The sequence below is a fragment of the Dromiciops gliroides genome, chromosome 2, assembly GCF_019393635.1.
Source record: "Dromiciops gliroides isolate mDroGli1 chromosome 2, mDroGli1.pri, whole genome shotgun sequence".
Lineage (NCBI taxonomy): Eukaryota > Metazoa > Chordata > Mammalia > Microbiotheria > Microbiotheriidae > Dromiciops > Dromiciops gliroides.
In genome coordinates this window covers 193,246,568-193,261,714 of record NC_057862.1, presented here as the reverse complement: position 1 = coordinate 193,261,714, position 15,147 = coordinate 193,246,568, and the positions used below count along the sequence as shown (strand labels likewise).

The 15,147-nt window shown below is 39.4% G+C and overlaps 1 protein-coding gene across 1 annotated transcript in view; it reads left to right on the top strand.

Annotated features, from left to right (window-relative positions):
* Nucleotides 1-915: 915 nt before the first annotated feature.
* Nucleotides 916-15,147, top strand: part of TMEM87A (transmembrane protein 87A) — a 40,913-nt gene continuing 26,681 nt past the window's right edge. The window contains exons 1-4 of the mRNA XM_043984927.1: nucleotides 916-1,115; nucleotides 3,613-3,676; nucleotides 7,361-7,452; nucleotides 13,263-13,379. Coding sequence (XP_043840862.1) covers nucleotides 972-1,115; nucleotides 3,613-3,676; nucleotides 7,361-7,452; nucleotides 13,263-13,379 — 417 coding nt within the window. The 5' untranslated portion in view covers nucleotides 916-971. The remainder of the gene's footprint in view (nucleotides 1,116-3,612; nucleotides 3,677-7,360; nucleotides 7,453-13,262; nucleotides 13,380-15,147) is intronic.

The following is a 15,147-nucleotide window of genomic DNA, read 5'->3' as shown; positions in this document are numbered from 1 at the left end:
GCTGAATAGTAACAGCGCATGTGAGGGCAGGCTCCACTTGTTGACTTTTTAATTTTAGTCAGGAGGCAGCAACTGAGATGTGCTCACTCACACCCTATCTTGGGTCATTTGATGCTGGAGGTCTGGTAGGTCTAGTTTCTTCCCTAGCTGTGTGACCTAGGTCAATTCCTTGCCCCTCTCTGGGCTTCAGTTTCCACACCAGTAAAAATGAGAGGGGGGCAGCTAGGTGGCACAGTGGAAAAAGCACCATCCCTGGATTCAGGAGGACCTGAGTTCAAATGCAGCCTCAGACACTTGACACTTACTAGCTGTGTGACCCTGGGCAAGTCACTTAACCCTCATTGCCCCACCAAAAATAAAAATGAGAGGGTGAAGTTAGCTATGGTCCCGAGATCGCTAAGGTCCTCTCTAGTGTTTTAAGGCCAGCTGAGTCTTTCTTTGAGGGGGGCCTTACCCTAAAGCCAAGCATATCCTTTGGGAGGGGGACGGGGAAGCGCTTTTTGAACTTGAAAGCTCCATATAAACGGGAGCCATTATCATTCCTGATTATCTGATGGGGGTAGGGAAGAGGGAGAGGTCTCGGTGGCAAGGGGTAAATGCACAGTATGTTAAAAATCTCTTCAACCCTCAAAGGTGGACAAGGAACCTGGCTTTGGATACCCAGGGTGGAGGCCACGGGTGACAGTCAACTCATCCTACAACTCCAAGGTGACCCGGATGGGGACAGCGCCTGCGCAGTACGTCCGCGGTCTCGCGCCAGAAGTGGCAGAAAGGCCAGCGTCGGGGGGGGGGGGGGGGAAGGGGGGGGAGGGGGAGGAGGGAGGGTGCGATTAGCGTGTCAAAAACAAACACGAGCTCCGCGAGGCTGGAGGACCCGGATAATGCCGCCCCCTAGCGCAAGACCGGAAGGAGGCAGGAGGGAGACCGGAAGAAGGCGAGACGCTGTCTCTGGATATTCCGTGGCCGCGAAGATGGCGGTCGCTGCGTGGCTTCGGCTGGTACCTGTCACTCTTATTCTCCTCGGGACGTTGCCGTCCCCACTCTCTTTTCCCAGCGCCGGGCCAAGACCAGCCGCCGCCGCCGAGAGATCCAAGTGGCATGTCCCGGTGCACTTGGTGAGCGTTCGTCACTGTAGCGACCCAACGCCAGCGCTACGGTGGCCCGAGGGGTCCAGTCCGGGGGCTGCGAAGTCAGCCAGTTAAGAGGGGTTGAGATTCCTGGGGTCCCACTGGGTCATGACGCTGACCCTCAGGGACCCGGGACCCAAGCCCGCTTGCCAGTAGAAAAAGGGGGCACAATTAATGACAGTGTCTGAAGGTGGGAGGGAGGAGGCTGGGGGCAGACTTGAAGGGAGGGAACAGGTTCTTATCTGGAGAGTAAGGGAAAAACCGAAGTGAAGGCATGACTTGGAGGGACGGGCCACTTGATCTCTTATCTAAAGAGAGGTCTCTCTTTCTTCCCTTTCATTAGAGAATTTTTCATTTATTTGGTCGCCTGCTAATAGTTACTGTTTTCTTGTCACAAGTGCTTATGGTTGGATAGGAGATAGAGGAAGTAGGGCCTCTTTCGTGGCCTTCTGAACAAGAACCCTTGCTTCCTTGTATGAACCGGACTCTCTCATAGAGTATTTGGTTTCATTTATTTACCGTTTCACTGGTTCATCCTGAATTTGGGTGTGTAATCAGGCAGCATGGAAGCTCTTTGAACCTACATTGCTTTGTAATGGCCTCATATCTTAGCATGACTATGGCCAAAATGGAGAGAATGGCACACCTTATTCTGAAATTTGGTATAGATAAGGCTACATCTCATTTTGGGAATGACAGAATACTGTCAGATGCCCTTTTTGTGCAGAACAAGTTGAATGCAGGAAGGAAATGTTTGAAAAATAATCATGTTGAAAATCATATTGATTCTTAACACCCTCTGTGCTCACTGACATTTATACAATTTAGTTCAGGCATGTGAGGAGGTAAGAGCTCCTAATCTCATTGTTTCCCATAGCTCTTAAAGTATTAGAAATGTTCTTTGGGTGGTGATGATTGTAGTCTTCTATTAGGAATTCAACATATTGATAATGAGGTACATGGTATGTTAGACCTGTTATATTGGAAAATATAAAACTTTGTGCAGTTAAGCCTAGAAAGAGAAACTTTTATACCTTTATTTACACTTTTAAAAGACTTAATTCTTTGAAGAAGCTTCCTTGATTTCATCCCCTTCCCAACACTGCCAAGTCTTTCAATCTTCCCCTTGAACCTTTTTTTTGCAAAGCACTTGTTTTTCATTTTTGTTTGTTTGTTTTGTGGGGGCAATGAGGGTTAAGTGACTTGCCCAGGGTCACACAGCTAGTAAGTGTCAAGTGTCTCAGGCTGGATTTGAACTCAGGTCCTCCAGAATCCAGAGCCTGTGCTTTATCCACTGTGCCACCTAGCTGCCCCCAGCACTTATTTTTCACTTTAATAATTTAAATATGAGTGAGGTATGGCTCCATCAAGGTAAGGATTAGTTTCATTTAAACTTTGAATCTCCCTCAGCCCCAAGCACTCTGCTCATCACATTAAAGGCATTTAATAAGTGTTTTTTGAATTTAATTTGAATAGGAAACTGGGTCTGACTCCTTCAGAAAGGAGATGAATTGAACGATGAAAGGGAATTAAATTGAATTCAACTCTATGTTTAGCCATTATCTTCCTGGAGTTTTTAGTTCACATTCTATTAAATTAAAATATATCCCTCCCTCAAGTGACAGAAGTTGCTTTAGAAGGAAAGAAATAAGTAAAACTGTAGGCCCCTTTTGATGAAGTAGATAGAGTCCAGAGCTTGCAATTAGGAAGACCTGAATTCAGATATGGCCACAAACACTTTGTGGCCTGGGGCAGGTCACTTATGTTTCTTTAGCTGGAAAATGGGGATGATAAAAGCACTCCACCTTTCAGGGTTTTTGTGAGGCTAAAATGAGATAATATTTGTAAAGTGCTTAGCACAGGGCCTGGCACATTGTAGGGACTTAATAAATGTTTTTCCTCCAATTAAGAAAACTAGAGTTGGGGTTAATTTAGATTGTCCAGCCAGGGATGTTCTCTGAATAAACTTAAAATGTACTATCAAATAGTTTGATCCAGTCTAGCCATCTTTATCTGAGACAGGAACTAGAGCTCTGACTTCAGTGGTCTAGGGCCTAGCTTCTTAAACTGTGGGTTGTGACCCCATATGGGGTTGCATAACTGAATGTGGGGTTGCAAAAAATTTGGCAACAGTTAAAGATTATGTATACCTATTTTATATATCTATATACCCGGGGCCACATAAAAATTTCTTTGGTGAAAAGGGGTCACGAGTGGAAAAAGTTTAAGAAGCCCTTGTCTTTGGGGACTGGGTGGTAGGGGGTGGGGAGGGACTTCTCTACTAATGCAAGCTGTCACCTTCTCAAAAATCTGTAGTCTTAGAAAATTGCTTAGTGCACTGAGAAATTAGGTTTGGTAACTTGTCTAGTGTCACATAGTCTAAATGTCTTGGAGACAGGATGCATCCAGGTCCTTCTTTCTCCAGGGCCATCTTTCTAACCATGCTGCCTTTCCTTATTTTTCTCCTTTTTTTTTTTTTCCCCAGGAAAAGAAGAAGTATTTTAGTTTTGGAAAGGTCCTCTTCAACAACACCACTATCTTCTTGAAGTGTGAGTGCTTAAATCCCATCTGATTTTTGATTTTAAAAAATGATGGCCATGTTGACCATGCTTTTGATAATTAAGAAAAAATTCCAAATTTAGTATGTACTGAGAATATTTCATAAATTCTAAAACTCAAGCCTGTGTAAGTAAATAGGATTAAACTTGGTATTACTCAAATGAATAAACTGAAGTATAGAAAAAGTGGTTTGTTGAGATGTTTTACCTCATTTTGGTTACAAGGTCTGGGCATATAAACATTTAGAATATTAACTGAGGTCTAGTCGTGAAAGATTTTAAATAGCCCTTGCCTAGATATTTCCTACCAACACTTGGAACTCTTTAAGCTTGTTTGGTAATTTTGGTGATTGAATGCCTGTGCAGTCTGTTTCCTTTGCCGAGGACCAGAGGTATTAGTGCTTTTAACCTTTGTACATTTGTCAGATGTTTGCCAGGTTCCAAAGTATGTGATTGTAAGATCTTAAATTCATGGCCTCCATTTAGATTATACTGACATTTAGCTCTGGATACAAGGAAAAGATTTCATTCCCTGGGTTTTTTGAAGGAGTATTGCCAATAATTCAAAGATAAGTTCTTTAAATAAGGATTGCAATTGTTTATCATCATTTGAGACAATGATTAACATAGTCATGACACTTTTAAGATAGTTTAAAAATATTTCACAATAGACCATGGCTTATATTAGGGACATAAATAACATTATAGGATCTCCAGAGGTTTTAATAGATAGGTTTACTTTAATCTTTTAGGATTATCTGTTGCATTCTATTGAGAATCAAAAAAAATCAGTTTTCAAACTCTGCCTTTAGAAAGAATCATGGTGGTTGAAAGCAATATATAGAGATAAGGGAAAATACATCTTTTATATCTGTCTTACTCATTTCTGAATCTTTGTACAGAAAGGACAGACTCTTAGTGTCATTCCTCCTAACACCCCCTGCAATAATTCAAGAAGGTTCATAAAATGAGTTATGAATGAAATGAGTTATGATGAATGTGTATTAAGGTTATAGCAGATGAGGATATACTAAATAGGAAAAGTGATATGGTTTTTCTGACTGGTGACTTTAAAATGTTCTCTTCTTGACACATCAGTGTTTAATGAGGTTATTGGGTAGCTTTTAGTGTTAGCAGGTTTTTATTTAGAAGGCCCTGGTGGATGATCAAGTGTTATCTTCCCAGCCTTTGTACCATATGTAGGTTCCTTTTCCCATTTAATTTTCATATACAAATTAAATTTCAAACATGTTCAGACAGTATATAATACCCACATTTCATAGTGTTTTTAGAGTTTGTGTGGGCAATTAATATTTACATCATATTTCTGCAGCACTTTTTCTTTGCCCTTATATAATTTGTTGCTTTTTACTAGTTATTTAACATCCATCTATCTAAGGGGTCTATAGAAGTTGATTTGGTTGCTTTTAATTTTCTCCTAAAGCCATAATAATGTTGTCTTTAAGGTATAATTGGTAAATCCTTGAAGGGAATGCCACCAAGGGTTAGTTGACTATCTCTGATTTTTTGACTTGTTCTGCTTTGGCCTTTACTTGATCAGATTTCTAAAATATCCTACTTTTTTTTTCCTCTGAAGAATTCAAGACATGTAGTTTTTATGATTTCCACAGACCTTTTAATTGTTACATTTAGGCAGCTTAGTGGTGCCCTGTAAAATGCCTTAGTGATTTAAAATTTCTTTCCTATGCTTCTCCCTGTAGAAATTTATTTGTAAAATAAGTAATATCTTCTTGAGCGCTAGAAGTAATTTCATAAGTGTAATTACACTACTCCTTATCACACCTCCAGAAGGCAGGGAGGGGCTGATATTTCTCTACTCTCACAGTTACAAGGAGAAAGAAACCAAGAACTTGAGTGACTTGCCCAGGTTTCCACACCCAGTAGGTGGCACAGATGGAGTTACACACAGCCCAGGTTTCTGGACTGGGGGCTAATTCCTTTGTTATTACTAGCTCTCACTTTGTTTAGTAGAGGCTTAGGGTTCCCCAGTGGTTCCTTGAAAAATATAGAATCGTGTTTGGAGCTTTTCTGTCTCTGTGTCCTTGATCATCTCATTCTTTACTAGCCTAGAATGCCCTGCATGTTCCTCTTTATCCAAATACTACAATTCTTCAATATTTAACTAGTTCCTCCTCTTTCATGAAGACCCTTAAGTCACCAGTGATGCTTTTTATTTTCTTTCTGAAGGCATAGCATCAGTCAGTCAACAAGCGTTTATTAAGTACTTAGTATGTGCTAATTGGAAGAACCCTGGTACTGGGGATATTTAAAAAAAAAGTGAAAACATGGTCCCTGCCCTCAAGGAGCTCAATTTCTAATGTGGGAGACAACACACAAATGACTTATATAAAGGCCTCCTGCAGAAGGTGAGATTTGGGCTGAGTTTTGAGAGATGTCAGAGAATGAAGGAAGTAGAGTTTAGGAGAGTGAGTATTGCTGGCCTGGGACATAGGCAGTGAAAAGGCCAGACAGTGGGGGGTGCCACGTTGTAAGTGAGCCGAAGTGAGAGGGCCAGTGTCTTTGCATTGGAGAGTATATGAAGGGGAGATAAAGTAGAAGAAAACTAGAAAGGTAGAATGGGACCAGTTCTGGAAGGGCTTTAAATGCCAAACAGCACTTCTCTATACTATTCATTAAACAGTTAATTCCATACTGTCCTCATAGTCTACCTTCCACACTGCAATCAGTGTTCTGACCATGTTCTTCCCCTTCTGAGAAATCTTCAGTGGTTCCCTTACACCTTAGGCTAAAATACTGACTTCTTGGAATGACATTTAAAGCCCTCCACAATTTGGCTCTGACCTACCTTCTCAGACTTCATTCACACTGCTCTTCATAGGCTCTGTGTACCAGACTGACTGGCTTACTCCTTCTGCCTCATCCTTCACACATAAATGGGTCTCCCATGCTTGAAATACATGCCTTTGTCACCTTTGCTCTCTCCTCATCCCCATGGTTGTTTCTGTTCTCATTATTTCTCTTTATGCCTGCTGGATTACCCAGTTGACCGGTTTTTGCTTGGTTTTGTATACCTACTTAGTCCCTTAGCACAGTGCCTTCCTTGCAATAAATATTTGTTGGCTTGAATGTTTATAGTCATATAATTTGCCATGCATTTATAGCTTACTTCCCTTACAAGATGAAAATCTTCTTAAGGGCAGGAGCCATTTCATCTGCTTTTTGTACCTCCTTCAATACTTGATACAGTGCCTAGGACTTGTATAGTAGGTGACTTGGACCTTGGATAGTAGGTTACTAATAAATACTGTTTTGCCTTGGCAGACAGGCCAAACTTTGGTCGGCTGTATCACCTATGGAAGCTTTGGTGATGCAACACCACGGATTCGGGAGGTTTCTGGGCATTAATATGTAGAAGTATCTAGCCTTTTGAACTTGAAAATCACTAATGTTGGGCAGCACTGCCCTCTTAGGCCATACTTTTGGATAGCTGGAGTTACATCTGGTTTAAGAAGACGTGCTGTTTTTTGTTTTTTTTTTTTTAAATTATGTTCCTACTTACCATGTATTTAGAATGAGGATGCTGTTCCTTAATGTTTTTTTCTGAAAGTAAATGGGATTTATGGCAATTTGACAGAAAATTGTTTTGTGTGGGAATTGCCTTTACTTACACATCTCTATTTTTTTTTTTTGTAGTTGAAGGAGAACCTTGTGATCCGTCTTTGAGTTTCAATGTGACTTGGTACTTGCGTTCTTGTAACTGTTACAATGAAGTTATCAACTTTGGGGTAAGAGACATAGAATTGTACAATGCTAGAGTTGGAAGTGACCATAGAGATTACTTTGTCCAACCTTAATCATTTCACAGATGAGGAAATTGATGTAGAGAAAGATTAAATGATTTGCCCAATGTTACTCAGCTAGTTACTGGTAGCCCCAGAAGTAGGGCCCAAGTCTTGACTCCCTGTCTAGCGCTTTCTGCATTTATGAAGCTGCCTTATTTGAAGATGTTTTTTCATGGCTGCTCCAAATAGGCTTGTCACACCTCATTTTTGTTTCCAGTTCTGCCATGTAATCTTGGAGGAATCCTTCTGTTGTTCGTTTTTCCTGTAATTTCATCTCAAAAGATGATTTGACTTTATCTTCATGTAGTAAGTGGCCATCCCAGTTTGTCATAAACTAAGCTTTAAACTTGATCTCTGCCCTCTGATACCTTTAGCATTTGGAAAATGTTTTTGGTCAGCTAGAATGCAAATTTTAACTATCTCTTAGGTTCAAAGAGAATTAAGATGTACATGTATGTGTTGTCCTAATTAGAAAAGGTTAAGAGGTAGGTTGGGGGTGGGGGTGGGGGATAAAATGATGAGGGAAAGATAGAATTTCCAGGGTTCTTAACTGAAATGGCATGTCCTTTAAAAGATACATAATTGAAGATGGTGGAGAGAAGCCAGGAAGTTGCCTGAGCTTTCCTGAGTTTCCCTCAAAAACAACATTAAATCAAGCCTCTGAATGGATTCTGAAATGATAGAACCTACAAAAAGACAGAGAGATACAACCTTCCAACTGGAGATAAATTAGAAGACTTCAGAAAAGGTCGGTCTCACTTGGGCAAAAGGAGAGTGCAGCACAGCTTAGTGTAGTGCAGCGTGGAGGGGGTTGGGGCAAGTCAATAGGAGGCTCTTGGTCAGTGCACAGCAACTGAGACCCCTTGGTCCTGGCGCAGCAGGCCAGTTGTGAGATGCACCAGCACCAGCTGAGAGGGCAAACTGCCAGTTAGAGAACCACCCATAAGATAGGCGAGCCTTGGTCATGCCATCTCAGCGCAGGGAGCAGGTCTAGGGCTATGAGGAATCCACAGGCCATGGAGGCCCCAGAGCAGAAAGCCAGAGACCCAGCCTCTATGCCCCAGCACAAGAAGCTTGCAACAGTGGCCTCTGTGCCCCAGGAGCTCAGTTAAAAAAAAAAAAGCCACAATAGGAGTAAGAAACCGAAAAGGGCCCTTACTATTGAGAACTTCTGTGTTGATAGGGAAGACTAAAACACAAATTCAGATGAGGATGATACACTCAAAATGCCTACATGTGAAGCCTCAAGGTGGAAAATAAATTGGTCTCAAGACCAAAAAGCCTTCTTGGAAGAACTCAAAAAGGATTTTAAAAATCAAATGAGAGGTAGAATTAAAAAATAGGGAAAGACATGAAAGAAATGAAATTTGCACAAGAAAATTATGAAAAAAGAACAATTTGGAAACGGAAGCAGAAAAAATGATTGAAGAAAACAATTCATTAAAAAATAAATTGGCTAAATGAGAAAAAACAGTTGGTCAAATGGGAAAGGAGGTACAAAAGTTTACTGAAGAAAACAAGGCCATAAAAATTAGAATTGGCCAGATGGAAACTGATGACTCCATGAGACACCAGGAATCAGTCAAACAGAATCAAAAGAATGAAAAAATAGAAGAAAATGTGAAGTACCTCATTTTTTTTCTTTTTTTTTTTTTTAGTGAGGCAATTGGGGTTAAGTGACTTGCCCAGAGTCACACAGCTAGTGTTAAGTGTCTGAGGTCGGACCTGAACTCAGGTACTCCTGACTCCAGGGCTGGTGCTCTATCCACTGCGCCACCTAGCTGCTCGAAGTACCTCATTTGAAAGACAACTGACCTAGAAAAGAGAACCAGGAGAGAGAATTTGAGAATTATTGGACTACTTGAAAGCCACGATCAGAAAAAGATTCTAGATACCACATTCCAGGAAATTATCAAGGAGAACTGTAATGATATTGTAGAATCAGAGGATGAAATAGTCATTGAAAGAATCCGCTGATCACCTCCTGAAGGAGACCCCCAAAAGGAAAACTCCAAGGAACATTGTAGCCAAATTCCAGAATTATCAGGTGAAGGAGAAAATACTGCAAGCAGACAGAAAGAAACAATTTAAATATCATGGAGCCACAGTCAGGATTGCACAGGACCTGGCAGCTTCAACATTAAAGGAGCACAAGGCTTGGAATATGATATTCTGGAAGGCAAAGGAGTTTGGATTTGCAACCAAGAGTCAACCAGCAAAACTGAACATTCTCTTTCAGGGGAAAAGATGGACATTTGATGAAATAGGGGACGCCTAAGGTTTCCTGAGGAAAAGACCAGAACTGAACAGAAAATTTGATCATCAGATACAAGACTCAAGAGAAGTATAAAAAGGCAAACAGGGAAAAAAGAAGTTATTCAATAAGGTTAAACTGTTTACATCCCTATGAGGGAAGATAGCACTTTTAACTCTTGAGAGGGTATAGTTGCTAAACAGATTTTGATGTGATGATATAAAGAAACTTAAGGAGCAGAATAAAAGGAGAATGGGGGAGGAGAGGGAAGTGAAGGGGGAATGAGGTTAATTACATCATATGAAGAAGCACAAAAAACCTATTACAATAGAGGGAAAGAAGGGAGGAGTGAGCATTGTCTCAACCTTAATCTCTTCAGATTTGGTTTAAAGAGGGAATAACATACACCCATTTGGAAAAAGAAACTTAGCTTACTCTTTAAGGAAGTAAAAGGGTATGGGGAAAAGGGTGGTACTGACAGGAGGGCAGGCAGAAGCAGGGGGGGAAAGGGAAAAGAAAAGGAAGGATGGCTGTTAAAGGGAGGGCAGATTAAAGGAGGCAGTGATCAGAAGCAAAACACTGGTGAGGAGGAATAGGGTGAAAGGAAAAAAGAGTACAAACAGGGGAAAAGAGGATGGAGGCAAATACTCAGTAATCATAACTGTGAATGTGAATGGGATGAACTCTTCCATAAAACAGCAGAGAGGATTAAAAACCAGAATCCTACTGTGTGTGTGTTTTTTTTAAAATTTTATTTATTTATTTTTTTGTTAGGCAGTTGGGGTTAAGTGACTTGCCCAGGATCACACAGCTAGTAAGTGTTAAGTGTCTGAGGCTGGATTTGAACTCAGGTCCTCCTGAATCCAGAGCTGGTGCTCTATCCACTGTGCCACCTATATGCCCCCTACAAAGTGTTGTTTACAAGAAACACATTTGACATGGAGAGATACACACAGAGTAAAGGTAAAAGGTTGGAGCAGAATATATTATGTTTTAACTGAAGTAAAAAAAAGCAGGAGTAGCAATCCTTATCTCAGACAAAGCAAAAGCAAAAATAGACTTAATTAAAAGAGATAAGGAAACTACATCTTGCTAAAAGGTACCATAGATAATGAATTAATATCAATACTAAACCTATATGCACCAAGTGGTATAGCATCCAAATTCTTAGAGAAGTTAAATGAATTACAAGAGGAAATAGACAGCAAAACTATACTAGTAGGGGATCTTAACCTTCCCTTCTCAGAATTAGATAAATCTAACCACAAGATAAATAAGAAAGAAGTTAAAGAGATGAATAGAATTTTAGAAAAGTTAGATATGATAGCAGTCTGGAGACAGAAAGGAATATACCTTTTTCTCAGTGGTACATGGCACATACTCAAAAATTGACCATGTATTAGGGCACAAAAACCTCACAGTTAAATGTAGAAAGGTAGAAATAGTAAATGCATCCTTCTCAGATTATGATGCAATAAAAATTACATTTAATAAAGAGGCATGGGGGCAGCTAGGTGGTGCAGTGAATTAAGCACCAGCCCTGGATTCAGGAGTACCTGAGTCAAATCTGGCCTCAGACACTTGATGCTTACTAGCTGTGTGACCCTGGGCAAGTCACTTAACCCTCATTGTTCTGCAAACAAAAACAAAATAAATAAATAAAGAGGCCTGGAAAGATAGACTGAAAATTAATTGGAAACTAAATAATCTCATCCTAAAGAATGAGTGGGTCAAACAACAAATCATAGAAAAAATCAATTTCATCTAAGAGAATGACAATAATAAATCATGGTATATAAACATAATGGAATATTACTACAGGGTAAGAAACAATGAATTCAGTGAAGCATGAGAAGACTTTCTGTACTGAAGCAGCCATGTAAGTAGAAGGAAACAACACACACAGAGACAACATGACAAACAAGATGGTTTCAGAGAATCTTGGGAAGACTTAGATTTATTGATATAAAGTGAAGTAAGAAGAACCAGGAGAACATTGGACACAGTAACAGGGATACTGTACTGATAATCAACTGTGAAAGTCTCAGCTACTCTGATCAAGACAATGATTGAAAGCAATCTGAAAGGTCTCATGATGAAAAATTCTATCCACCTCCAGAGAACTGATAAATTCTGAATTCAGATTGAAGTGTATGTTATTTATTTTTTTTCTTGGGGTTTGTCTGCATTTTCTTGTACAACATGGTTAATAAGGAAATGTTTTACGTGACTTCATAATATAATTTCATATTGCTTGCCTTGTCAAGGAGGAATGGGAGGGAAGGAGAATATCTGAAACTCAAAATTTTTTTAAATGATTACTGAAAACTGAGTGGGAAATATTTAACAAAAATCTATTTTAAAAAATGACAACAAAGTGGGGAAAAAGATTTGTAATTGAATATATAATAACACTTCATTAATTTAGATTCTATTCATATGAAATTTGAGGGAAATGGGACAAAGCATGAGCTGAAGTTTCTTTGTTTACTAAACTCTTCATAGATGATGGAAGTTAATAATGTTATTTTGAATGACAGTGTGATGTCCAAGTACTAACATTTATCAACCAGTTGGAGATTTGGGAATAGATCTTGAAAGAGGTCAGAGCTGGAAATCGAGTTTTAGGCATGAACCTCAAACAGTTAATAAGAGACTGAATTTAAAAAATAAAATAAAATAACATAAGGGCAGCTAGGTGGCACAGTGGATAAAGCACCAGCCTTGGATTCAAGAGGACCTGAGTTCAAATCCAGCCTCAGACACTTGACACTTACTAGCTAGTGACCCTGGGCAAGTCACTTAACCCACATTGCCCTGCAAAATAAAAAAAAATGAATGAATGAATAAATAAATAAATAAGGGACTGAATTTAGGAGAATAGAAGGTTGTGAATTGGTAAATCCCTTTGTGGTATCTTAGCTTGTGATAAAGTATACATCTTTTCATCATTTTAGGACAAGTTAATTCTTCTTTTTGTATGTCTCTTTGTTTGGATTATGAAAAATCTTAATTTTCCAGTACTCTCCAGAATTTTCCCCCTTACGGGACTCCAAAGTATTTAAATTCCTGGTTATTGTTAAGAAAAGAATCCTGCAGTTTTCAAGCTTGAATTGGTCACTGTTCCCCTTCTTTATGAAATCTATTTAGAAATAGGACTTGCTGTGTTAAGGCAAGGCACTTAACCTCTCTGTCCCAGTTTCCTTATTTATAAAGGGGTAAAAATATTATTTTCCCTCACTACTTTGCTCCCATGGGTGTTAGGTGTTTGTAAAGCATAAAAAAAATGTAACATTGAGACTGCATAAATGTGAGTTGCTTTAATAGTTTTTATCAGATAACTTATTTGTCTGAAGTCTTGTTAATTTCTTGGGATGTAGGAACCCCCAAGATTTTACTCATCCCTAAGTCTACCTTTGTTGTTTTCTGAAGATCTTTTTATGAAAGGTAAACATTTCTGTAACAAATATGTTTGGTGCTTGGTCTTTTGTCTTGTCAGGATGAACAAGCAGATAAGTATTTTGGAAGCACCAAGTTGGAACATCCTGGTTGGCCTGGGTCCTATGAAATGTTACCAACCTTGTTCCAGAACTACAGTGAAATCTTTAAACCACAGGTAGTATTTAAAATGGGGGTGGGGTGGGGGTGGAGGGTAGTAAGATGAGAGGGAGGTAATCTTCTTAGGCTGTATCAATCATGTTCTGAGTTATTTTAGGGCATTTTACCTGGGAAGGACAAATTAGAAGCATGTACTGATACTTTCACTTTTTTTACTTTTAAATTTTTCAAATTTTTCAAAATTTGAATTTTTTTTTACTTTTTATTTAAACTTTTTTTGACTTTTAGATATAATTCAGAAAAGAGATGTATTTTTCTTTGTATGTAAATATGGAAAAAAACCAACCCAAACTTTTCTTCAATCTTTTCTTTGTGACTGATACTTCACTCTGAGAATCAGGTTTGCTGGACTTTAATTACTAGTGACCTGAAATTGAAAATGCTTCAGGGTTGTTGTTTGTTTGTTTTGTAAAGAAGTTTTTTGGTGTTTTTTTGTTGTTGACTTTTTTTACTCCCAATTTGTCCTGTTGGGGAAATTCATATTGCAAAGGAACACATAAATTGCTCTGGCAGGTAATAGGAAACTGGGCTTTGTCTTAAAAGTTGCCAGTTGCACAGCTTCTGGCAAAGAAGATTTGAATGGTTAATAACAATAGGATGAAAAGGTCAGATACTAGAACCAGAAGGGTCATGGAGATGTCAGCATTTAGAACTTGTGGACCTGCGGGGATTGATAGTCAGAGTCATGTGATGAGTAAGATAAAAGATAGGCGAAAGAATGAGAAAGATGCACCAGAAGTAAAACAAGTATATGTATATGTTGTCCCTTATTCTTTGGGTTTATAAATTGAAAGCCTCTATTATGGAGGCCTATGTTAGAACCAGAGCTAATAGCTCAAATAAGTGTTTGCAAGCACTTCAAACAATCCAAGTAGGTAGCAGAGTGTGGTTGAAGGCTTCTTTAATTAATATTTGTGAAGGTGGGCACCCTCCTGAATGTGTCAGAGAGTGCACTGAAGATCCACACAGCTATTTATACACAAAGAGGGTCTCTTCCTGCCCTGCAGTATTTACAACCCCTCTATTTTCATACAGAGTAGGCCAATCAAATTGTGCCGGGTTGACCAATCCCATTGCACTAAGTGTCAACCAATCACATTTACTCTCCCCCTATTTACATAGTTATAGGGCAATCAGATTGTACCAAAGCGACCAATCACATTGTATGAAATCTGATACCAGGCTTTAACCTATTCTGGACAAGAGTGCCCATTCCTCCTTATCACTATGCTCTGTGTTAGCATACCTTACATAACTTTCAAGAAAAGAAACAAATCAGGATTTGAAACTAAACCTACTCTTTCCCCAGGGCTCTGAGAAGAGTCCAAACATGGTCTTTTCTCTCACCAAGAAAAGAGTTTTTCCACTCACCAGTCAGACTCACTAGCCCCGCATTAATGGCTATATGGTATGGTAGGAAGAGTGCTGGATTTTCATTCAAAGGACCTGAGTTCAGATTCTAGTTCTGACAGTTAATTTGAGTAACCAAGTTGCTTTAATGCTCTGGTCTTCAGTTTCTTCCTTTGTAAAATGAAAGGGTTCGATTAGATGACTTCTAAGGGAGGGTATCCTCCTGCTGTAAATCTAAGTTCCTGTGATCTCCCAACTGCTGCTGTCTTGGCAAGGTCAGACTTAACTATGCTAATGAAGTGGCATTTTTCCCTTCCACCAAAACAAAAATAACATCTCACAGTTAACAGTTCCATTTATTCAGGACAGAAACATGCCTATGAAAAGGGTAATGTGCAGGAACCTGACAGAATAAT